At 64.4% G+C, this 25,222-nt stretch overlaps 1 protein-coding gene across 1 annotated transcript; it reads right to left on the reverse strand.

Moving 5' to 3' along the window:
* Positions 1-511: 511 nt before the first annotated feature.
* On the reverse strand, positions 512-24,893 carry ELN (elastin). The gene is made up of 42 exons (XM_058854480.1): positions 24,735-24,893; positions 18,895-18,948; positions 18,474-18,500; positions 18,266-18,298; positions 16,915-16,959; positions 16,339-16,431; positions 15,934-15,993; positions 15,765-15,830; positions 15,635-15,682; positions 14,279-14,350; positions 14,061-14,087; positions 13,782-13,853; positions 11,778-11,804; positions 11,319-11,384; positions 11,047-11,091; positions 10,820-10,900; positions 10,051-10,110; positions 9,271-9,375; positions 9,146-9,187; positions 8,629-8,766; positions 8,504-8,545; positions 7,083-7,220; positions 6,958-6,999; positions 6,243-6,380; positions 6,118-6,159; positions 5,591-5,728; positions 5,466-5,507; positions 5,100-5,225; positions 4,959-5,015; positions 4,676-4,798; positions 4,543-4,590; positions 3,790-3,912; positions 3,543-3,596; positions 3,282-3,404; positions 3,085-3,132; positions 2,659-2,700; positions 2,408-2,446; positions 1,989-2,015; positions 1,556-1,597; positions 1,152-1,178; positions 1,009-1,059; positions 512-898 (listed from the first exon to the last, which is right to left on the reverse strand). Exons 1-42 carry the CDS (start codon positions 24,811-24,813, stop codon positions 849-851), a joined length of 2,802 nt encoding a protein of 933 aa, XP_058710463.1. The 5' UTR covers positions 24,814-24,893; the 3' UTR covers positions 512-848.
* Positions 24,894-25,222: the final 329 nt, after the last annotated feature.

The following is a 25,222-nucleotide window of genomic DNA, read 5'->3' on the forward strand; positions in this document are numbered from 1 at the left end:
TCCCCGACACCTCAGGCCAGGGCCAGACCTCCCTCTGGGACCCTGGGTTGTGACTGTGGGAAAAGGCATGGGTAACCCCTAGGGTCCCCGGCTGTCCCCCCACCCCTCCCGTGTGTCCCAGGGCTGTGACCATGCAGTGGGACAAGTGACATCCTTGAAGCAAGGACCCAAGTTTCCAGGCTTGTGCAGTGCCACGGGGTGGGGTGCACTATACCCCTGCATTATTACCACCACCACGGGGAGGGGTCAGGGACACAGGATGGAGCCAGAATCCTTTAAAAACTTGTCCTTTATTAGTCTGTCAGAAGCGAGTCCCTCTGTATAGGGCGTCCCACCCAGTTATAGCAAAGTGAGCAACGTGAAGGGACCGAGCCCCTCCTGCCCGCGGCCCCCCCAGACCGGGGGGAGCGCGGGGACCGGGATGGGGGCCAGGCTGCCGGGGCCATCCCTACCCGCACAGCCCCCGCCGCCGGCATCCCCTTCCCTCCCTCCCTCCCTCCCTCCGCCCGTCCCTCCGGTGCGGGGTGCCCCTCATCCTGTGTGCCCCCCGGGGGTCAGCGCTGGGGCTGCGGAGAGCCCCCCCAAATCCCGCAGAGAGCGATAGCACCAAGGGGGACGGCTGCTCCCCGCACTTCATTCCGCGCTCCCTGCCGGGACCGAGGGCCGGGGGGGCCCGGCCGCTGCCGGGGAACGCGGGGTCCCTCCGCGGAACGCGGGGCCGGGCACGGCCCCGGCATGGACGGGGGAGGTTCCGGGGCTTGAGGAGGGGGTGTCTCAGCTTTGCTTCGGATTTACATTCTGGACCATGCAGTAGCACCAAAGTTCATGAGGTGATGGGTGACGGAGCGTTACTTCCGCTTCCTCCCGCAGTACTTCCCTGCCGCGCAGCCCGCTCCGCCTGCACGGAACGCGGGGTGAGCGCTGCCCGCACCCCGCACGGCCGGGGGAGCACGACCGGGGGCACGGCCGGGGGCACGACCGGCCCTGCCAGCCGGGAAACGCGCTCACCTCTAAAGCCCAGGGCACCCAGGGCTCCTCCGTAGGGCTTGGGGGGCTTCCCTGCAGGGGGAAGGCGGAGCGGAATGAGCAGGAATGAGCAGGACCCCCGCACCCCCACCCCAAAACGCCCTGCCGGGGCGATGGGTACTCACCGCCAAATCCCAGGCCGCCGACCCCACCTGAAAGCAGAGCGAAGCCCTCAGCACGCACGAGGCACCCAAATTTGTCTGTCCCCCATCCCCGGGGGTCCCTCCCCGCCCCGGTCCCAGGCTGAGCCCAGCCCCGGGGGTCTCTCCCCAGCCCCGGGGGTCTCTCTCCAGCCCCGGGGGTCTCTCCCCAGCCCCGGGGGTCTCTCCCCGGCCCCGGGGGTTCCTCCCCAGCCCCGGGGGTCTCTCCCCAGCCCCGGGGGTCCCTCCCCAGCCCCGGGGGTCTCTCCCCAGCCCCGGGGGTCTCTCCCCAGCTCCGGGGGTCTCTCCCCGGCCCGTGCCCCCGTGAGCCGGCCAGGACCCAGCACAGGTCCCGGCTGTGCGCGGAGGTGCCGAGCTGGGGGTGGTACCTGGAAATATCGGTGATACGCCGAAGCCGGGAACTCCAACCCCTGCGGAAAAAGCAACAGCCGGTGACAGCCAGTGACAGCAGTGCCACCCTAGCGTGGAACGGGGACAGCTCGGCTGGGATCCCTTGCTTACTCCAGGGACAGGCGCTGATGCAAAAGCTGCCGTCCCCACCCTGGCACCCCTCTGGCTTCCCAGCGCTCTCCCAGGCAGCCGTGTGCCAGCAGGGAATGGCAGCAAGCGGGGACCGGTGTGGCAGGGTAGGGGACACGCTCCCACACCAGCCCCAAACTGCAGCACTCACCTGGCTGCAGCCCCCCAGCACCAAAAGCTGCAGGTGGGTGAGCCAGGGTGGGAATTGTGAGCACAGCCATGGCAATGTGGATGGGAACAGGGGCTGGAGTCACTCGTCCAGCCCCTCTGGCTGTCCCTTACCTGGCTTGGGAGGTTTCCCAGCGGCTCCTGGATACAAGAGTGCTGTGTCAGAGTGGGGTACCAGTGCAGCCCCAGGGCCACAGCCAGACCCTCCGGGAGGGGCCCAGAGCGTCCCAGGAGGGACCTGAATCTCCACACACTGGGGACATGGTACTGTACCATCCCCTGTTCCCATGGCATGGGCAAGGCTGCTGCTGTGGCCCTCAGTCCCTGCCCAGCAATGGCAATCCCTGGGAACACGGCAGGTGGCAAACGGGACGGGGCACAAGGCACGGTGTGGGGTGGGATTGTACTGTGAGACTGGGAGGGGACACAAGTGACCCACAGACTCCCTTTGCTTTCCATCGCTCTGCCAGCTCTCCGCGGCTGCTGCTGCTCCCTGCAGCTCAGCCCTGGCACCCAGAACCAGCATCACTCACCGAGGCCACCAGCTCCGAGCCCACCGACTCCTAGGCCACCTACAAGGAGTAGCCCGGTTAAGCACCAGCAGGGACAGACAGTGGGGCAGTGTCTGATCCGCTCCTCACCCAGTCCCAAGTGTGCCCGTCCTTCCTGGGGCACCCCGCTCTCCCCGTGCCCAGAGGAAGCATTCCTCCAGCTCCACCCCCTAGGGAAGCTTTCCTCTGCCTGCACATCCCCACTGCCGGGCTCAGCTCCTGCCAGCACTCACCTGGGAGGCCACCAACTCCCGGGACTCCAACCCCAGGAACACCTGCCAGAGAGACACCGTTAACACCTGTCCCCCCCCAGCCTGTCCCCCCCCAGCCCGGAGCACCCCCACCACCGCCCAACCTGCGGGGCTGGCCTTGCCTCCCACGCTGGGAGTCCCCAGCACCCATCTCACAGCACCCAGAGGGGCTTCAGCCCCTGCGTGACTCATGAAGGGGAAAACTGTCCCCAGCAAGTCCAGGGCAGGGGTACAGGTGGCCCTTTGCATCCACGGGTGACAGCACACCACTTCCCACGCCTTGGGGCCATCGGGGCACCGTGGGCACACAGGGGACAGGAGGAGAGGTCAGCACCCCGATGGCCACAGGAGAGTGCCCGGGGACAGTCCGAGGTGGCCCTGGGGCAGGGGCACAGCAGGGGTACGTACCGAATTTGGGAGGTTTAGCACCAGGCTGCACCCCAACTTGGGGGATGCCTGCAAAGGGAGCGAGGACACCACAGTTAGGACAGTCACCCCCACACCGCCCTGCATTCCACACACATCCCTCCCTGCCACCCCTTCATGTGGCTTTTAGCATTCCCAGCCACCACTGTCCCCAAGCAGGGGGGGACAAAGCATTGTACCTGCCCCGGGAAGGATGCCAGTTCCAGGTACTCCCACCCCTGGCACCAAGCCGGGCACGCCACCAACGCCGGGGGTCACTCCGGGCACTCCGCCCACACCGGGCACCCCTCCAACCCCAGCACCTGCAGAGAGAGGGGTGAGGCAGCGGGTGTGATCCCCGTGCTCGTGTGGGATGATGTGCCAGGCCTGGGTGCCCATCCCCTGCACCGCTCAATGCCACTCCAGGGCTGGCAGGGAGACTGAGACCCAGGCTCACTCACCAAATTTGGCTGCCTTGGCTGCTGCTTTGGCTGCTGCTGCTGGACCCCCAACACCTGGGCAGAGACAGCAAGGGGAGATCAGCGACCCCGGGGAGGCCTCACAACAAAGCTGGGCAGAGCCCATCCCTCAGGCCTTGTCTGCATCCCCCCAGGGGAGACTGCTGAGGCTCTCCTCGAGCCTGTCCTGCCCCCCAGGACTGCCCCCACACCAGCCACGCTGCCCCACCCTTGCCTTCCTCCTCCTCACCTGGGACACCTCCAACACCGGGAACCAGGCCACCTACTCCAGGAACCAGGCCACCCACACCGGGAGCCAGGCCACCCACGCCGGGAGCCAGGCCACCCACGCCGGGAGCCAGGCCACCTGCTCCTGCAAGGAGAAACAGAAGGGCTGGGGCTTCAGCTCAGGAGGAAAAGTGGTAGAAGGAGTTGGATGAGAAGGCATGGCAGGCCCTGGGGCAGGGGAGGTGTGTGGATGGATTATGAGATGGGTATCCGGCTGGATGAGAAGTGGTTGAAATGATGGTAGGATGGATGAATGGTGAGATGGACACGTGGATGGTGGGATGGTGAGATGGACAGATGGATAGAGGGATAGTGAGATGGATATGTGGATACATGGATGGGTGTGTGGATGGATGTGGAGTGACTGAATAGATGAATGGAGGAGGTACAGATGGATGGACAGAGAAGGGGACAGATGGACACTGAGGTGGTGGTGGTGTGGCTGGCTGGGCAGGACGGGGTGCAGATGGACCAATGGACGAGGTGGTGTTTGGATGGTGAACTTGGACGCTCCACAAGGCTCAGCTCTCTGAGAGCTGCCATTACCCAGCCAGAACCTCACCCCACAGTCAGCCCTTCGGGGACCCCATCCCTCACCCCAAGCCCCAAGGAGCCCAGGCACTGCTGGGCCTCAGCGCTGGCAGGGGAGCAGCCTGGGGTGGGGATGGCCAGGAGCCAGGACATGAGGCACAACCCCGGGGACATCCCAGCTTACCGTACTTGGCTGCTTTGGCGGCTGCTTTGGCAGCGGCTGCCGGACCTCCTGGGGGACAGGGAGTGACAGGGTCAGGAATGCGTGTGGCCAGCACTGCTGGGGACATCCGAGCGTCCCCTGGGCACCATCTCACCTGGAACACCGATCCCAGGCACCAAACCGGGCACACCCACTCCAGGCACACGCACTCCAGGAACGCCAACGCCGGGCACGCCGGGCACGCCGGGCACGCCAACGCCGGGCACGCGTCCTGCTCCTGCAGAGAGGTTCAGGGATGTGTCCGAGGGGACAGACTCCACAGCAGGAATCCCACTGACCTCCACAGCACCGGGGTGTCCCCAACTCCCCTGTGTGCCAACACACCTCCTCCCTCCCTGGGACAGCCGGTGGTGACGGTGGTGACAGTGGTGACTCACCGATCGCCGCTGCTTTTGCTGCAGCCTTGGCTGCGGCCGCCGCTGCCGGGCCACCCACTGTGGGGACACAAGGGACACAGTCAGGGCACTGCCCAGGCCAGCATGCCCCCAGCAGCAGCTGCTCACAGCCCATCTGCTCACCTCCAACACCGGGCACAGCGCCAGGAACTCCAGGAACACCAGGAACACCAGGAACACCAGGAACACCAGGAACACCAGGAACACCGGCAATGCCAGGAACGCCAGCGATGCCAGGAACACCAGCTCCTGCAGGGAGGGGATGGGAGAAGTCAGATCTCACTGCAGCAACAGCTGAAAGGTTGGGCCTCTTCCAGCTCTGTCTTTTCATCGTGGCCAGGAGAAGGGAGCATCCACAGCCACTTCCAGGAGAGGCCCGAGCGAGGCAGGACAGGGGTCAGTTCTGTGTCTGATAGAAACTCTGGGATGCATTTCACGATCCCACCAGGTTTTGCAGGGCGGTGACCATGGGCCCCACACAGCACGTACCATACTTAGCTGCCTTCGCTGCTGCTGCTGCTGATGGCACTCCTGGGGACAAGGGAGACAGGGACCCTCAGCCACCATGGACCCTCAGAGCCGGGCCATGGGGACAGGGCTCCTGGAACAGTCACCTGCCACCCCAGGGACACCTCCAACACCAGGCACCGCCCCAGGGACACCTCCAACGCCAGGAACCAAACCAGGGACACCTCCAACTCCGGGCACCAGGCCGGGGACACCGCCCACACCGACACCGGGAACGCCGGCGCCTGCCGGGAACAAGAGGGGACAAATCAGAGCTGGCTGCAGCAGGAGCTCAAAGGTGGCACCTGCCAAGGCTCTGTCTCATCATTGTGCCCTGGAGAGCAGAACATCCACGGCCTCATCCAGGAGAGACCCCAGCAGAGAATTCAGATGAATCCAAAGCCATGAATTGGGGCTCAATGTTCACTTCCACAAGACAGCCTGGAGAAACCTCAGAGAGGGAGAAGATCCTGCCCTGGAGATGGAGCCAGGCCCAGCTGGGAGAGGCAGGAGCTGGGCTGAGCATTCCCCATTCCCCCTCAGGGGACACCCCGTGTCCCCCCAGTGTGGCAGGGTGGGCAGGGTGGGCAGGGTGGGCAGGGGTCCCGGGGCTGGGGCCCCACACAGCACGTACCATACTTAGCTGCCTTTGCTGCTGCTGCTGCCGATGGCACTCCTGGGGACAAGGGAGACAGGGACCCTCAGCCACCATGGACCCTCAGAGCCGGGCCATGGGGACAGGGCTCCTGGAACAGTCACCTGCCACCCCAGGGACACCTCCAACACCAGGCACCGCCCCAGGGACACCTCCAACGCCAGGAACCAAACCAGGGACACCTCCGACTCCGGGCACCAGGCCGGGGACACCGCCCACACCGACACCAGGAACGCCGGCACCTGCCGGGAACAAGAGGGGACAAATCAGAGCTGGCTGCAGCAGGAGCTCAAAGGTGGCACCTGCCAAGGCTCCGTGTCATCATTGTGCCCTGGAGAGCAGAACATCCACGGCCTCATCCAGGAGAGACCCCAGCGGGGCAGGACAGGGATTGATGGATCCAGTTGCATGCGCTTCGGAAGCCCAGCAAGTTTTTGGAGGATGGTGACCCTGGGCAGGGCCCCTCTGCCAGGAATCTCTGCCCTAATGGCAGCAGCATCGAGTCCTTGGGCACCAGATCCTGCAACAGATCAACTGCCAGGAATGGATTTGGTACAAAATCCACAAATCCAGTTAAATCCAAAGCCATCAGTTGGGGCTCATTGCTCGCTTCCACAAGACAGCCTGGAGAAACCCCAGAGAGGGAGAAGATCCTGCCCTGGAGATGGAGCCAGGCCCAGCTGGGAACAAACAGGAGCTGGGCTGAGCATTCCCCATTCCCCCCCAGGAGTGATCCAGGGACACCCTGTGTGTCCCCAGTGTGGCAGGGTGGGCAGGGTGGGCAGGGGTCCCCGGGCTGGGGCCCCACACAGCACGTACCATATTTAGCTGCCTTTGCTGCTGCTGCTGCCGATGGCACTCCTGGGGACAAGGGAGACAGGGACCCTCAGCCACCATGGACCCTCAGAGCCAGGCCATGGGGACAGGGCTCCTGGAACAGTCACCTGCCACCCCAGGGACACCTCCAACACCAGGCACCGCCCCAGGGACACCTCCAACGCCAGGAACCAAACCAGGGACACCTCCAACTCCGGGCACCAGGCCGGGGACACCGCCCACACCGACACCGGGAACGCCGGCTCCTGCCGGGAACAAGAGGGGACAAATCAGAGCTGGCAGCAGCAGGAGCTCAAAGGTGGCACCTGCCAAGGCTCTGTCTCATCATTGTGCCCTGGAGAGCAGAACATCCACGGCCTCATCCAGGAGAGACCCCAGCGGGGCAGGACAGGGATCGGCCGCGTGACTCTGCCAGCGATTGCCGGGAAGTCGCTGGCCCCAGCACGGGGACCACAGTGACCCTCATCCTCACAAGGGCCCAAGGTGCTCCAAGGTGCTCCTTGTCACGGGGACATCACGCCTGGCAGCCAGACAGGCCGCAGAGAGGTGGCTGTGTCCCCCCAGCAGGTGACTGGGAGCACTGGGGCAGGGCACTGGTCACACTGGGGAGCTGCCCAGGGCACCGACAGCTGGGGCCTGCTGGCACATGGACAAGCACAGGTCACTTCTGCAAGGGAAGCATTAGAGAGCCTTCTCCTCATGGGACACTGCTCAGCAGGAGCAGCCACTGACGAGTTCCTTCCCAAATTCCTCAATCCCATCCTTCCCTGGGCATGTGGAGGGATTTTTCCTACAAAGTGTGGAAGAGAAATGGAAGAGGGGAGGTCATCTGTGGTTTCACCCTCAAAGGAGAGCTACCATTGACCATGGCTCCTCCTGGGGACTCCCAGGGCTCTGCAGTGAAGATGGAGGAGAAAGTCCTGGGACTTGGCCAGGCACCAACTGCTGGCTCTGCTCTTTGGAGCTGCATGTGCGAGTCAGTCCTGCATGGAACCCCAGGGCCAGTTCTGCCTCCTCCCTGGGCCCAGGCTCCAGACTGCCCTGCTCTTTGGCCATGTCCATCGTCTCCACTGAGCTCTTTTGGAGGTGATTACACCTGATGGATCCCAGCATCCCACCAATTCCAGCACAGTTTGGAGGGCAGTGACCCTGGGCGAGGGCCCCTCTGCCAGGAATCCCTGCCCTACTGGCAGCAACACTGAACCTTGAGCACCAGATCTTGTGCCAGGTCTGCTGCTGGAAAACAGATTTTGCACAAAATCCAAGAACTCAGATGAGTCCAAAGCCATGAATTTGGGCTCAATGTTCACTTCCACAAGACAGCCTGGAGAAACCCCAGAGAGGGAGAAGATCCTGCCCTGGAGATGGAGCCAGGCCCAGCTGGGAACAAACAGGAGCTGGGCTGAGCATTCCCCATTCCCCCTCAGGAGTGATCCAGGGACACCCCGTGTCCCCCCAGTGTGTCAGGGTGGGCAGGATGGGCAGGGTGGGCAGGGGTCCCTGGGCTGGGGCCCCACACAGCACGTACCATACTTAGCTGCCTTTGCTGCTGCTGCTGCCGATGGCACTCCTGGGGACAAGGGAGACAGGGACCCTCAGCCACCATGGACCCTCAGAGCCAGGCCATGGGGACAGGGCTCCTGGAACAGTCACCTGCCACCCCAGGGACACCTCCGACACCAGGCACCGCCCCGGGGACACCTCCAACACCAGGAACCAAACCAGGGACACCTCCGACTCCGGGCACCAGGCCGGGGACACCGCCCACACCGACACCGGGAACGCCGGCGCCTGCCGGGAACAAGAGGGGACAAATCAGAGCTGGCTGCAGCAGGAGCTCAAAGGTGGCACCTGCCAAGGCTCTGTCTCATCATTGTGCCCAGGAGAGCAGAACATCCACGGCCTCATCCTGGAGAGACCCCAGCAGAGAATTCAGATGAATCCAAAGCCATGAATTGGGGCTCAATGTTCACTTCCACAAGACAGCCTGGAGAAACCCCAGAGAGGGAGAAGATCCTGCCCTGGAGATGGAGCCAGGCCCAGCTGGGAGAGGCAGGAGCTGGGCTGAGCATTCCCCATTCCCCCTCAGGGGACACCCCGTGTCCCCCAGTGTGGCAGGGTGGGCAGGGTGGGCAGGGGTCCCGGGGCTGGGGCCCCACACAGCACGTACCATACTTAGCTGCCTTTGCTGCTGCTGCTGCCGATGGCACTCCTGGGGACAAGGGAGACAGGGACCCTCAGCCACCATGGACCCTCAGAGCCAGGCCATGGGGACAGGGCTCCTGGAACAGTCACCTGCCACCCCAGGGACACCTCCAACACCAGGCACCGCCCCGGGGACACCTCCAACGCCAGGAACCAAACCAGGGACACCTCCGACTCCGGGCACGGCCCCTGGACCTGGAGGGAAGCAGAGTAGTCAGACACCCCACAAACACCCCACTCTGTCCCCCGTGGGGACACGGTCTGCCCAGGGTCACAGGAGTCTCTTGGGCACTGGTTTTGTGCTGGGCTCCTCACTCATCCTAAAGCAGCTTCTTGGGGATCCTGGGATGCAGCCGGGAATTTGATTCTCAGCTCCCTGCACCCATCAGGGGCTTGGCTACCGAGGATGTTTGGGACTTCCAGTGTCCCCCAGTCTGTGGCTGTACAGCCAGAGCTGGCACATGTTCCCTGAATTCTCCAGGGTGTGATTTGCTCCTCACTTTTCTCCCACGGAAGAGCCAAGGAGGAGAGCAGTGGAGATCTGCATCCCCAGGAGCATCCCTCAGTAGGGAAGGACATCTCAGCACAGACACCGTGTCCCCGGTCACCCTGCTGGCATCTGGCAAACCCACATCTCCTGGAGACACCGCGTGTGATGGACATGCTGTGCCCCAGCCCAGCTGCTGCGTCCCCAGGGGCCCCTCAGCCCCTCATCACCGCAGGGAAACTCCTGGAGCCGGGGCAGGGGCAGGGAGAGCACCCAGAGGATGGGCCAGGGGCTGCTGGGGCAGCTGTGGAGCCACACAGCCCTTGGTGTCGATGCACGGCTCTTTCCCGACCCAAGAGATCACCCGGGGCAGCAGAACTCACCGAAAGCTCCTGCCTTGGCCGCTGCCTTTGCCGCCGCTGCCGCCGCTGCCGGTCCTCCGACTGCCGGGACAGCAGCGGAGAGTCAGGGATGAGGGATGAGGGAAAGAGACCCTCCCCGAGCCCCAGGGGAGAGTCAGGGGAGCGGGATGAGGGAAAGAGACCCTCCCCGAGCCCCAGGGGAGAGTCAGGGGAGCGGGATGAGGGAAAGAGACCCTCCCCGAGCCCCAGGACAGAGTCAGGGGAGCGGGATGAGGGAAGGAGACCCTCCCCGAGCCCCAGGGGAGAGTCAGGGGAGCGGGATGAGGGAAGGAGACCCTCCCCGAGCCCCAGGGGAGAGTCAGGGGAGCGGGATGAGGGAAGGAGACCCTCCCCGAGCCCCAGGAGAGAGTCAGGGGAGCGGGATGAGGGAAAGAGACCCTCCCCGAGCCCCAGAGGAGAGTCAGGGATGAGGGATGAGGGATGAGGGAAAGAGACCCTCCCCGAGCCCCAGGGGAGAGTCAGGGGAGCGGGATGAGGGAAAGAGACCCTCCCCGAGCCCCAGGGGAGAGTCAGGGGTGCGGGATGAGGGAAGGAGACCCTCCCCGAGCCCCAGGGGAGAGTCAGGGGAGCGGGATGAGGGAAGGAGACCCTCCCCGAGCCCCAGGGGAGAGTCAGGGGTGCGGGATGAGGGAAGGAGACCCTCCCCGAGCCCCAGGGCAGAGTCAGGGATGAGGGATGAGGGAAAGAGACCCTCCCCGAGCCCCAGGGCAGAGCCCTCTCATCGCCTCACCTCCAACTCCTGGGACTCCGCCGACGCCAACACCGGGCGCGACTCCCGGGATGCCCCCGACCCCGGGCAAGAGACCGGCTCCTGCCGCAGGGAACAGCTCTGTCAGCCGATGTGTGGGGACACGGGGACACGGGGACACTGCCAGCACTCCCGGGGCTGGGAGGGAGGGAGGGAGCAGCTCCCTGCTGGGGAGATGGGTGCTATTTGTGCCACCCAGGGCAACTCACCGAGTTTTGCTGCTGCCTTCGCTGCTGCCGCCTGTGCTCCGACCCCTGTGGAGGGACACGGGCACTGAGGCACTGAGACCATTCCCACCTCAGCTCCCCCACCCCACAGGGACCCCGGGCACTCCCGCCGGCATCTGTCCCCCTCTCTTGTGTCCCTGCAGTCCCCAGACAGCCGGACAGGGGCCAGCACCCATCCAGGGGCCAGCAGGGTGGCAGGGTCCCCTGTCGTGCCCGTCCAGTCCCCTCCCTGGGGCTGTGGGGTCGCCGTGTACCTGTCCCGGTGGGGTATCCTGCCTTTCCTGCCAGGAGACCGGCTCCTATCCCGCCGGGCCTGAGGCCTGCAATCACAGCACAGGGCAGAGCCAGGTCAGGCACCGGCCAGGGGAGGACACGAGACAGACGGAGCAGCTCCCTTGGATCTCCTTCCCCTGGCACCAGGGGATGCGGGGGGATGCCAAAGGCAGCTCCTCCCCACTCGAGATCCCAGTTCAAACATCCCTGTCTGGAGCTGGAGTGGCTCAGGGTGTATCCTATGGATTAACAGCTCCCAGGGATGCCGGGAGGGTTGAGTTCCCAGGCTGGTCCACAGCCACCATGGGCAAGGCACGAGGTCCCCAAGGGACCAGGATATCCCTCACACCACCCTGAGGGTCGGTGGCTGCGGGGTGACAGTGGCAGCCAGTGGAGCCACAAGGAGTGGGGACACGAGCACTCACCACAGGGCAGCTTACCATTGGTGTAGGGCAGTCCATAGCCACCTGGGGATGAGAGGAGAGAAGAGAAGGAGGGGTTAGCACCTGGCTGGCCCTGTCCCCTCTGCCCCACGGCATGGCCCCGCTCTGCCAGGGCTGTGCCCCAGCCCAGGGGCTCCGTCCATCGTGATAGTGAATCCTCCAGGATACAAACCCCCGTGGTGGAGCTGGGCCAGGAGGTGCTGTTCTCCCTCACCTTGGAAGCAGTGACTGAAAGAGCCACCCCCTCTGAGCCCTGGCCGAGGGCTGTGGCGCCTGAAGCCGGTTCTGCAGGAGCCTCCCATGACCCCGTTCCAGAGGGGTCCCTCGGGAGCTCCACAGCCAGAGCTGTACCCAGCCCACTGCACCCTGGCCAGCTCCGAAGGAAAGGTTTTAATTGGAATCAGGGCTTGGGAGCCCGGGCTGAAACACAACCTCATTAGGAGGTCAGTGTGAAGGGATGGGGAGGGATTTTGAGCTGGAACATCACGGCCAGGGAAATGTCTCCTTTGGAAAGAGCCGGATCCCAGCGCTGGGAATGGCGCAGGGATGCCCCTGGCCCAGCACGGACCGTGGGCTTGGCAGCCAGCAGCTCCCAGCTGCCATCACTGCTCCAGCAGCCCAGGCCATGGGCTGCCACGTTCCAGGGGGACACCTCGAGCTGCAGGCGGGGTGCAGAGTGCCTCCAGCAAGGGGGCCGTGGGCAGGGATGTGGCTGCCTGCAGCCAGGATGCAATTACTCATGGCACAGCATCTCCTCAGCCAGCATGTGGGGAGCAGATTTCCCTCCATCCTGCCAGTGTCCCACCATGTCCCACAGCAGCACACTGGTGCTGGTGAGCACAGGCTGGTGAGCCTCACCTTGACGTGTCCCTCACCTTGAGGGCCACCCTTTCCCGTCCAGGGACACCTTACCAGCACCTTGCTCACCCTAAAGCTGAGAAAGGGGTGACACACATGGAGGTGACTCCAAGGGCCAGAAGTCCAAGCCTGGGGTCTCCAAGGTTTTTGCTGGGTCCAAGTCCAGCTCCCCACCACCAGGATGGGAAGGCAGCCCCTGCCCTGGGGCTGTGCCCATGGGAATGTCAGCAGAACTGCCAGGGGGGCTCAGGCTGAGGCACACACTGCAGGGGCTCTGCACAGACCAATGTCACCCGAGCACAGCTGGACACTGGGGAGGGGTCCCCATCCCTGCGGCATCAATGGGACCCTGAGCTCAGCCTCAGCCAGGTGGATTACCTCAGGGCCACCTCCTGACTAGGGACAGCACAGGAGCAAGTCCTCTAAAGAAATGGCTTTCCACTGAAAACGTTATTTGTCCCACTGTCCCTCATCCCCTCCCAGCCTGGATCTACTGCAGCGGGGACAGTGCAGGGGACACCCCACGTGTGGCAGCCCCGGATCCACCTGCAGCACCAAGAGAAGATGATCAGAACCTGCCACTGTCCCTGCCACTGTCTGCCCAGGGACAGGCAGAGCTGGCACCCAGCTCAGGGCTGGCAGGGGAAGGTGTCCAGAACAGCCCAGGCTGGGAAAGAAGTGCTGAGCTCCCCCAGGCTGACCTGGGCTGGGACTGAGCCCCATCCAGGTGGGCAGTGGGGAGGGACACCTGCCTGAAGCCCCCAGGTGGCCTCAGCTACAGCTCCTTGAGCCAGGACACCTGGCCCAGGTGGATGCCCAAGCCCAGGAGCCACAGACTGTCCCTGCAAGGGCTGTGCCTTGTGCCAGCAGGGACATCCCAGGGTGGCCTGGTGAGAGTGTGTCCCCAGAACATGTCCCTTCCTACCTTACAACAGCAGGAGCGAGGCACAGCACCGTCCTCATGTCCTGGGGGCAGGAGGAGCTGCAGCAGCCCAGCAGCTGCCCCAGGCAGGGCACAGCAGAGCCCCTGGCTCTGTCCTGCTGGCCCAGGGCCAGCACAGGTCCTGGGGACCTGTGGGCACCGTACCTCAGCCCTGGGGCACGGCGGGTCCTTCTCCTGCCACTGCTGGCTGTGGAGCTTACCTGGCAGCTTAGGAGCTTTGATGGGATACCCCAGAGGGACACCAGGCTGCTGACCTCCAAAACCTCCCAGTCCTGCAAACCAACAGCAGACTCTCACCTGGAGCCCGCGCCACGGCTGCCACCAGTCCTGGAGGGAGGGGAGCGCCCCAGGGCACCCCAGCAGAGCAGAGTGGGGGGCTTGGGAAGCCCTGAGGCATCTTCTGGTGTGGGGAGACCACAGCTGTGAGGAACAGGCTTGGGAAGGAAGAGAAAGACAGGCAAGAGAGAGGGGACACTCACCAGGGATTCCTCCAAAGGCTCCAGCTCCTAAAATGAAACACAAAGACAAATGTGTGAGCCCTGGGCTGCTCCTGGGGGCCCAAATTAACCCAAGGGAATTCAGCCTTAGGATGGCCAAGTGTCCTGTAGGGCTGTGATCCCAAAGGATGGGCTGGGGTGCCAAGCTGGAGCCAGCCCTGAGCCCACCCCAGAGTTCCAAGAGGATTGAGGGGACCTACCTGGGGCTTTAGGCTTGACTCCAGCTCCAGTGGGGACTCCGGGCAGCACCCCTACACCAGGGAAGCGAACACCTGCAGCAGAGAGCAGAGGGGTGAGCTGGGGCCTCGGGGTGTTACTGGCACCCAAGACCCCCACACCCAGCTTCCAAACCCCTGTCCCCCATCTCTCGTCACCCTCATCCTCGGGGGCTTGCTGGGACCGCCCTGTGCCAGCTGCCTCCACCTGGAGCTGCCAGGAGGGGTTTGCTCCAGGCCTGGAGCTGCAGGGAACACTCAAGAGGGGTCCCACTGGTGACAGCAAAGCTCCAGCCAGGCCTGGCCAGTGCTCTCTGCCCCGGTGGTGCTCGGTGGCCTGGGGCCAGGCAGGGCTCTCCAGCCCTCAGGGGTGGCAGACAGTGTTTTGGCCTTGCAGTCGTTTGGGTTGGATTTTTGGGTTTTGAATTTCCTTTTGGTTTGGGGTTCTTTTTCCCCTCTTACAAATGTCTTTCATTATAACTGGAGCATTTTCAGACATGGAAAAGACATTCCTGACCAGCAACACACTTCGGACAGTGTCGAAACATCTTGTTTTCACAAGTTTTCCTCCCCCAAATTACTTTGCACTGAGGAATTCCTCTCTCCCGCCACCTCCTCCCCTTCCTTCCCACACCGCCAGCCCTGGCAGCTGTGCCAGCTCCTCTCCCAGGGCTGCTGCTCTCTGCTCCCGCCAGGCTTGGCACGGGACGGAGGTGCCGGGTCCCCCCATGCCTCTGGCACGGTGGAAATGTCACCGTGACCTCAGCCAAGGGGTTTGGAAGCTGCAGGGAGCAGCGGGAGGCAGGGCAGGGTGCTCTCCCCACGGGGGGTGCTGGCATGGGATAGGGACCCCTGGGAGCTGGGGTGCTGCCGGCAGGATTGGGATCCCCTCGGAGCTGGGGTGCTGCTGGCAGGATTGGGAACCCCTCGAAGCTGGGGTGCTGCTGGCAGGATTGGGATCCCCTGGGAGCTGGGGTGCAGCTGGCAGGATTGGGATCCCCTCGGAGCTGGGGTGCAGCTGGCAGGATTGGGAACCCCTCGGAGCTGGGGTGCTGCTGGCAGGATTGGGATCCCCTCGGAGCTGGGGTGCAGCTGGCAGGATTGGGATCCCCTCGGAGCTGGGGTGCTGCTGGCAGGATTGGGATCCCCTGGGAGCTGGGGTGCTGCTGGCAGGATTGGGAACCCCTCAGAGATGGGGTGCTGCTGGCAGGATTGGGAACCCCTCGGAGCTGGGGTGCTGCTGGCAGGATTGGGATCCCCTGGGAGCTGGGGTGCTGCTGGCAGGATTGGGATCCCCTCGGAGCTGGGGTGCTGACAGTGGGGTGGGCACCCCCAGCTCACCTGCGCCAGGGAGCACGCCGCCCGGAAAAGCTCCAGGAATCCCAGCACCTGCAGGCAAAAGAAATTGAGGGATGAGGGGCCAGATGGAGTCGCTCCCCGCCCCGGCCCTGCCTCCGGGGCCGTCACCTACCTGGTATTTTAGGGGGTTTCCCTGCGGCACCCAGGCCGGGCTGCACCGCGCCCGGCACCACGGCACCTGCGGGCAGCAGAGAGCCCTGAGCCCCCGCCCGGCTCCTGCCCACCCCAGGGACAGCTCTGCCCCAGGCTTGGCTCTGCCGGGAGCGGGGGGCGTTTCCTACCTGTGGAGACCCCGAGGCCACCAGGACCACCAATGCCACCCACGCCTCCAATGCCAGCACCTGGGGGCGTTGGGAACAGGGGTGTACCAGGGCCACAGAGAACGGACAAGCTCAGGATGGCCCTTGGGGGGTGAAGGGGACACCCTGAGGCAGAGCAGGGGTTGTTCCCCCATCCTGGGCACAGGGACCGGGCAGCTCTCTGCTCTCTGCTCCTGGGGACTCGGCTCTGGCCGATCCCCCCGTGCCAGGGTCCCCCCGAGTCACTGGGGAGCCGAGTGTCAGCATCAGCTCCTGCCTCAGCCCCGGCTCCGGGGGAGATGTGTCCTGGCCCAGACACCCAGGGGACACCGGGGGTCCCTGGGGGCTGCCCCGGGCCCACCTTGCCCAGACCCCCCCAGCACTCACCAGCTTTTGCTGCAGCCTTGAGCGCCGCGGCCGAGGCGGCTCCGGGGAACACACCCCCGGGGAATCCAGCTCCGGGGAACAGCCCCGCAGCACCTGTGGGGAGAACAACCACCAGCATCAGCATCCCTGAAAACCCCTGGAGCCTGGCTGTCCTGCCCTGGCGGTGCTGAGCTGCGGGCTGGCGTTAGGCTGGGCGAGGCGGTGTGAGCAGGCACTGCCCTGTCCATCCCCGAATTCCTGCTCCCATCCACATCCCACCCGGCACACACCACACCTGACACCCTGCAGCCCCTGGGGGACCCCCTGCATCACTGCCCCTCTGCTGCTGGCCCTGCTGGGACCCCTCCTGTCCTGCAGGGTCACCCCACTGTGGGAGATGTCATCCTGCTGGGGGACCTCAGGGCTGCCTGCTGGGTGTCTGCGGTCCCGCAGGTCTGGGAAGGGCACCCAGCCCCGGGGGGAGCCACCCAGCACACTCTGGAGAGCTGTGCACCTGGGGACGAGGGGTGTGCTGTCCCCAGGGTGGCTCTCTGGGGACATCACCTGGGGCAGGGGGGGACAGTGGTCAGTGCTCACCTGGCTGCAGGCCAAGGGGGCCGAGTCCCCCAAGTCCTCCGAGCCCTAAAAAGAGAAGCGGGGTGAGGTGGGGGTGGCCAGGCCCGGAGGGACAGAGGAGTCCCTGTGGCACCGTGGGGACAGGAACACAGCCCCGGGACGGCCACAGGGATGGGTGACAAATGTCCTTGCCAGCACTTGGGTCCTCCCTCCTGTCCCTCGTGCCTCTCACACCTCCCACCCTGCCGGGCCACACGGGGATGGGAGCAGAATGTTTATGGCTGAGGAATGAGTCCCTCGCTCTCTGGCCAGCGCTGCCTTCCAACATCTGGGGCTCATCAGCCCTCGCTCCCTCCAGGCGCAAATTCCAGTGCTGCTGGCTCTGGGCGCGGACACTGCTCTGGCTGGGCCGCCCCGCGTTTGGTTTTAATTATGCCGAAATAAAGGGCCTTGTTTTTCTTTCCACGAGCTGAAATCTGAGCAAACGGAGGCTGCCGGCCCCAGCTCGGGCTGCGGCTCCCACTGCGGCTCAGGGGGCCGGAGGTGTGGGGTGTCCCTGCCCTGAGCACCCCGGGACCCCAGCACCTCTCCGTGGGGATCAGCAGGGCAGAGGGTGCCAGGACAAGGGGCAGGGCTTTGAACCAAAAGAGGGGAGATTTAAACTCAATGTTAGGAGGAAATTCTCTGCTCTGGAGGTGGCCAGGCCCTGGCACAGGGTGTCCAGGGCAGCTGGGGCTGCCCCTTGAGGCTGGACAGGGCTGGGAGCAGCGGTGGGAGGTGTCCCTGCCATGGCAGGGGGTGGAACTGAAGGAGTTTCAAGGTCCCTTCCCACTCAGGCCATTCTGTGATTCCATCATTTCTCTTGGCCCCAGAAGAGGCACATTCAGTCCCTGCTGCCCCAGGCTCGGTGCCCTCCAGCTGTGCCTTCTCCAGCTGTGCATCCTCCTGCCAGCATCCTCCCTCTTTCCCGCTGCTGTCCCCTCTCCCCAGCGCTCCTGGGCCAGGCAAAGCCCAGCGTGGGCTGCAGGAGCCTCTGCAAAAGCTGCTTGGCCCCGAGGGCAGGCGGCTGGAGGCGCTGCCGGCTTCCCAGCGGGACCCTGGCTCCCGGCTTTGCATCTCCTCCAGCAGCTCTGGCTCAGCTTTACAGGCAGCAAGCAACCCCAAAGGGCGCTTTGGGGGGACTGGGGGTAGAGGACAGCGCCGAAGCGGGGTAGGGGAGGGAATCTTCTGGAGGCTGTGGTGGGATTAGTGTGGCAGGGCAGCGCTGGGTGTGCCTTGGCCAGCGGGGGAGCAGCCTGAGGGCAGCAGGGGTTGGAAAATATCCCGGCCACTGGCGTGCTTGGAGGTGGTGAGAGCCAGGAAAAGCTCTTACCTGGTTTGGGAGGTTTTCCTGCAGCCCCGAGTCCTAGGGGAGAGGAGAGGGGTCAGAGCCATCCTCCCTCTGAGCATCCCCGGGCAGGGGGACGCGTGGGACAGGGCCAGCCTCCTGGCACCCCCCCTGCCCAAACAAGGCAGATCTGCTGGGCATCCTGCCCCTCTCCCCAGCCCAGCACAGCCTGGCAGGGGGTCCCAGCACTCACCTGCTCCCAAACCTCCAACTCCAGCACCTGCGAGCAAGGGCACAGTGTGAGCACTGCTCCCGGGGGCACCCAGCACCCACCCAGCCCCCCGGGGTCCCTGGGGAGGCTCACACGGGTCTCAGAGGATGGGAACCCCCTGGGATGTCCCCAGGATTTCGGCTGAAGCTCTGGGGACAGGCTCAGGTGACCTCTGAGCACCTCCTGTGGCCAGGGCTGGGTAAGCCTGGCACTGGCACCCAGTCGTGTCCCCACACCGTGAGGCTCAGTCCATGCTCAGCGGCCAGGCAGGGTCTCCCCATGTCACCTGAATCGGGCTGGCAGGTCCCCAGCCTTCCCTGGTGTCTCAAAGGAGCCCCCAGGCACCTGCCCATCCTTGCAGACACGGTGATGCCCCCTCCCAGTGGTGCCTGGGCCCCCTTACCTGGGAAAAAGCCTCCTCCTGGGACTCCCCCTCCCGGGATAGCACCAGGAACCCCTGGAAGAGAAGAGACCCTGTTAAAATCCCCCAGAGGCCCGAGGCAGGGGGACAGGGCGTTCCTCCTGCTGCTCCCTGCAGAGGAGCTGGGATGTGGAGCTCCAGGGCAGGTCCCTGCCTTTCCTGGCATTCCTGCTTGCCCAGGGGGACAGGGGGACGGGGGGACGGGGGGACGGGGGGACAGGGGGACGGGGGGACAGGGGGACGGGGGGACAGGGGGACGGGGGGACAGGGGGACAGGGGGACAGGGGGACAGGGGGACAGGGGGACGGGGGGACAGGGGGACAGGGGGACAGGGGCACAGGGCTCAGAGGTGCCCCAGATGGGACCCAGGCGTGGCACCTCGGAGGAGGAGCCAGCAGGACCTGGCCGTGCGTGGGAAGGAGGGAGGGACATGGGGCTGGCTGCTGTCCAGCTCTGCTTCTCAGCTCCTGCCCCATCCCACAGCCAGGGCTGCTCCACCACCTCCAGCTGCACCGGGGGTGGGTCCAGGCACGGCCACCACTGTGGGGCTGTCCCTGTCCGTCCCCAGCCGGTTCCTGGTGCCCCACATTGGGTGCCAGATGTCTCTGATGGACCTGACACTCACACAGCTGCTTCCTGAGGCAAAGAAAAGCTTTCATTTCAGGATTCTCTCAGCCCTTATAAAGATTCTCTGACCAGGTTACCCTGATTGGTAGAAGGAACAAGACCCCCTTTGGTCCCATCGGTGGGACCAGAGAAAACACACCAAGAACGTGTGTCCAGTATTGTTTTGAGAAATATTATCTATTCACAATGACACAATCCTGGAGAGAAAACCGTTCCCAGGAACTGTTCCCCTGGGAACAGATGAGCCCCTGAGAGGCTGAAATTGTCTCGGGGTCAGAGAATCATGTCCACAGTCCCTTCCACCTTGGGCACCTGCAGGGACTGTCCCCACCCCGGCGGGGGTGCTCAGCCCCCATCACACCCACCAGCCTCAGTGCCCCAAAAACGGGCAAGGTCCTGGTGCTGGGTGACAACGGGGACCCTGCTGCTGGGTGACAGTGGGGACCCTGGTGCTGGGTGACAACGGGGACCCTGGTGCTGGGTGACAGTGGGGACCCTGGTGCTGGGTGACAACGGGGACCCTGGTGCTGGGTGACAGTGGGGACCCTGGTGCTGGGTGACAGTGGGGACCCTGGTGCTGGGTGACAACGGGGACCCTGGTGCTGGGGTGACAACGGGGACCCTGGTGCTGGGGTGACAATGGGGACCCTGGTGCTGGGGTGACAGTGGGGACTCTGGTGCTGGGGTGACAGTGAGGACTCTGGTGCTGGGGTGACAATGGGGACCCTGGTGCTGGGGTGACAATGGGGACCCTGGTGCTGGGGTGACAATGGGGACCCTGGTGCTGGGGTGACAATGGGGACCCAGACTGACCTCCCCTACCCCTCTGTCACCTGTGCCAGTGCCACCTGATGGAGACTCCCAGGGAAACTGGGACAAGGATTTCTCCCTGCAGTGTGGGGAGCACAGAAATGTCTGGGTGTCACCTGCCCACAGCCACAGCTGCCAAACTCAGCCCTTTATCATCATCACCACCCTCCTGGGGCACTGGGGGTCCTGCCGGGGGGGTCCCTCTGTGGTGACACTGTCACTGCCCCTCCCCAGGCACCATCCCAGAGACCCAGCTCTGGACACATTGGGGAGGGTTGCAGAGGCTGTGCTGTCTTACCTGCCCTGCCCAGGCTGGGGAGGGCAGCAAGGCCTGGCAGGAGGAGGGATGGCCTGGAGGCAGCGGGGTGGGTGACTGGGTGCTGGTGCCAAGTGGGGACAAACCTTTCCCTCCAGAGCCCTTCCTGACCAGCTCTGCAGTCAGGAGATCACAGGATCCACACTGCCCTGGGTGCTCCCTCACAAGCTGCTCCCCCAGAGCCCAGCTCAGGGCTGTTCCCTGCTGCAGGCACTGCCAGGGGCTCGCTCCAGATCCCCCAACATCTCCAGTCCCTCCCCCTGTACACACAGGTGTTGGTGACAGCCCACACACTGGTGACAGTGTGACCACACTGAGCTCTGGCCATGGCTCTCTGGCCACCTCTGTCCTTGCCCAGGGCCAGCAGCCCCCAGCTCACTTTGGGGTCTGTGTGCTCCAATTTGTCCTCTCCACCCATTCCCTTGGCACATCAGGGAAGGGGAGACTGAGTCAGCAGCTCCCCAGCACTGAGGGAGCTCTGTGCTGCCTCTGCTCTGAGCCTGCCAGGACCCTGGGAAGGGGATTTTCCTGGGCTCCCAGCCTGTCTCCTGGGCTGGGCTGCCTGTGAGCCTGCATCCCACCCCAGGGATGGCTCCCCAAACCGGGGGCCAGAGAATTTGCAGCCACTCGTGCAGCCACTGCTGTGTCAGGGTGTGAGCCACGGAGGTGCTCACGGTCTGGTGTGGAGTCCCCTTGTTTATGGGACTGGGACATTCTCCCCCCACAGCTCCATCCTCAGGTGTGGATATCCATGCTGCTCCTCTGCCAGAGCTGCTGCCCATCCCGTTTGGATCGGCTGCACCATTTCTATCTGCACCACCTCCTGCAGCTCCCTTCACAAGCCAGAAATGCAGAGGATTTCTCTATTCCACAGGTTTTGAAACCGAGACCGGGATGGAGAATCCAGCACAGGACAGCCTGATAACTCACCCCTCTGTGTGCCCGTGGGCACCCGCTCCCGGAGGAGCCCCGCTGTGAAACCACCACCATTTCCCCTCTTCCCTCCTTGCGCTGTTTTCTTTTCCTTGGGAGAAAGTTATGGAAACATTCGGTCTCCAAGCGACTTTGAAGCTGTGGTGCGTCCCGGGCCGAGCTCACTGGTAGCAGCTCGGGGGGAGCGGGGGGGCTGCTGCTGGGGCCTGGCTCCTCTCCAGCCCCCCTGAAGCTCCAGCTTTCATCTCTGAGCGCTGGAGACGAGCTGCACCCTGCCAGTGGTGAGGGGAGGGAGCAGCCCTGGCAGGCCAGGCTCCAGCTGGGGAGGGGGGAGATGCCATCCCAGCCTCACCCTGGGGACCCCGGCTGTCCTCGGAGGGTCCCCACAGCTCCAGGCTGGGTGCCAGCACACCCAGAGCCTGCTGAGCACTCACCCGAGCTGCTCCTGAGAGCCTGCAAGGCTGGCACCTCCCTGCCGTCCCCCCTGTCCCTCCTGGGGGTGTCACTGCCAGGGGATCCCCTGTGCTCCAGATGGGAAGCACTGAGGGATGGATGGATGGAAGCACTGAGGGATGGATGGATGGATGGATGGATGGATGGATGATGGATGGATGATGGATGGATGGATGGATGGATGGATGGATGGATGGATGATGGATGATGGATGGATGATGGATGATGGATGGATGGATGATGGATGGATGATGGATGGATGGATGATGGATGATGGATGGATGGATGGATGGATGGATGGATGGATGGATGGATGGATGGATGGATGGATGGATGGATGGATGGATGGATGGATGGATGGATGGATGGATGGATGGATGGATGGATGGATGGATGGAAGCACTGAGGGATGGATGGATGGATGGATGGATGGATGGATGGATGGATGGATGGATGGATGGATGGATGATGGATGGATGGATGGATGGATGGATGGATGGATGGATGGAAGCACTGAGGGATGGATGGATGGATGGATGGATGGATGGATGGATGGATGGATGGATGGATAAATGATGGATGGATGGATGGATGGATGGATGGATGGATGGATGGATGGATGGAAGCACTGAGGGATGGATGGATGGATGGATGGATGGAAGCACTGAGGGATGGATGCCCTGCTCCAGCTGCTGGGATAGGCGGCACTCAGCACGTTCAGGGAATCACGGCGCTTTCCCCCTGCAGTGTCCTGTGTCCTGCTGTGCAGGTCCCCACAGTGCCAGCACAGCTCTGCTCCCCAGGACTGATCCCCTGGAACTGATCCCCACCTGCTGCTGGGACTGTCCTCAGTGCAGCCAGCTCTGAGGTGACAGTCTGGGTATGAGCCCCTCAGCCTTGGAATATCTCAGGGTTCCCTCTCCTGCCAGGCTGATTTGGAGCTGCAGTGGCAGCCGGTGCTGGAGGACACAGCCCTGACCGTGTCCAGCCCCTGGGATCCCCTCTCAGCATGTCACCGTGCCTCTGTGCCAGCCCTGTCCCTGAGAGCTGCTGTGCCAGGAGCAGGGCTGACACACCAGGCTGCAGAGACACTGCCCAGTCATGGGAGAGCCTTCTCCTGTGTCCCACCAGCACTGGGACCATCTCCAGGGTCAGGTCACCTCCTCTGGGAGCTGCTTCCCAACCAGCGAGCACCCCTGGGCACTGAGCCGGGGTCTGAAGTGGGGTCAGCCGAGCTGAACTGCTCAGGAACTGCAGCAGGGTCTCACCTGGGCTCCAAAGTCCTCCAGAGACTGTCCCAGCTGGCCACAGCTCGCAGGGTCAGAGCAAAGGCAGCCTGGATCAGCATCCACATCTCCCTCACTGCCAGAGATGGACAGTGCCCGGGACTGGGCACATCCCAGCCAGCACCCTGAGCAGGATTAGGCACCGACGAGCAGCTCCCAGGCAGCTCCCGGCTCTGGGTCCCACTGCCCGCGCAGCCAGCCCCGGCTCGGGGTCCCGTGAGCTGCAGATGGAGCTGCTGAGGGCTCTGTCCTTGGGGACAGGTGGCCCAGACGGTGCCCACCCAGCCCTCCAGGGTGTCCCTCCCCCTCTCGTCCTCTGGTCCTCAATCCTCTCTGTCCGACAAGCCCCGGCACGGACCCGGTGGCCGATGGTGGCTGTGCCCATCACACGCTCTCCCTGGCACAGCCCCCGGCTCTCCGGAGGTGACTGTCCCTCCCTGGCGGTGCTGTCGCCTCCTCAGAGCCCTCTGCCCGGTTTGGCCACTGCACTGGGGGCTCTGAATCTGTGCTCAGCTGCTCGCCCCGCCTGGCTGGGAGCTCAGCCCGCAGTGCGACCCCGAGACAGGGCCGGTCCCGGGCAGGCAGCGGCTGCGCTGGCCGGGGGTGACACAGCCGGGACCCAGAGCCCTGCGCTGGCTGTCCCCTCCCGGCCCGGGGTGTCGCACCTGCCGGGCTGGCCTGTCACACAGCCGGGGGCCGCAGGGACCCGACGCTGGTGGCACAAGGGCAGTGAGGGCGGTGTGAGGGGCCCCCGGCACCCCCAGCCTGCGGTTCGGGTGGGTCGAGCTCCGCAGCTGCAGCAGCCCCGGGGCTGTCACGGCCACACAGCGAGCAGCGGCTGCTGGCAGCCACCCACCGCCCCCGGTCCCGCTGCCATCGGCTCCCGCTGCCATCGCTCCGCGGGGTGACAGCTGCCACTGCCCCCGGGCCAAGCGCTTCTAAGCCCCACTTAAGTCGCACTTTTAAGCGGGAGTTTGGTGGCCACCCCCGGTGTTCTGCCTGAGTGTTCCTTAGCTTTTCGTGTCCCCAAGCCTCTCGTGTCCCCAAAACTCTCGTGTCCCCAAACCTCTCGTGTCCCCACGCTTCTCGCCAGGACACCCCTCGCAGCCTCCCCCTGACAAACGCTTGGCGCAGCGGTGCCGTCACCGACTGCCCGGTGTCACCACCCTCGGTGACATCCCACCCCAGCCGGGCACGGCACAAACCTCCCGGCGGTTCGGGGAGCACGGAGCCCTCGGCGGAGGTGGCAGCGGGGATGTCCCCGAGGCAGGGCAAGGCGGGTGACCGTCCCTGCTCGGGGGTGCCCGGAGGATGCGGGTGCCGCAGCCCCGCTGCCCGCTCCGCAGAGCCGGAGCGAAGCGCTGGCCGGGTACGGGAGGGAGGATTTCGTTCCTTACCTCCTTGCTGAGTAGCCGGGAGGATGGAGAGCAGGAGGAGGACTCCGGGGAGGAGGGGTGCAGCTGCCTGCCTTGCCATCTCTTGAAGCAATGCCCCAGTGCTCCCGCGGGCTGTGTGTTTTATCCCAGAGCTGCTTAATTGTTGCTTCCAAGGATGCGAGGGGAAGGGGAGGGGGGGTGAGGAGGGAGGGGAAAAGGAGAGGGAGAGGGGGGGAGAGGCACAGGACACTACGTCATGAGGAAAGGCCAAACACACACGAGCCTCTCCCGCCGATTGGGCTGCCTGCTCGGGGAGGGTTTTTTTTTTTCCTTTCCCCCTTTTTTTTTGTTTTTTTCCCAATTCCTCGCTGCTCTCTCCAAGCCGGCTCCTCTCTGCCAAAAAAGCTGGAAGAGGGGGGAGCTGCCAAGGAAGGCGGTGGGGGAGGAAGGGGGGGCTGCGCCCACCGGCGTGGGGATCAGGGGGTTTAGGGTGATGGGTGTGTGTCGCA

This window comes from Poecile atricapillus, chromosome 21 (assembly GCF_030490865.1).
Source record: "Poecile atricapillus isolate bPoeAtr1 chromosome 21, bPoeAtr1.hap1, whole genome shotgun sequence".
Classification (NCBI taxonomy): Eukaryota; Metazoa; Chordata; class Aves; order Passeriformes; family Paridae; genus Poecile; species Poecile atricapillus.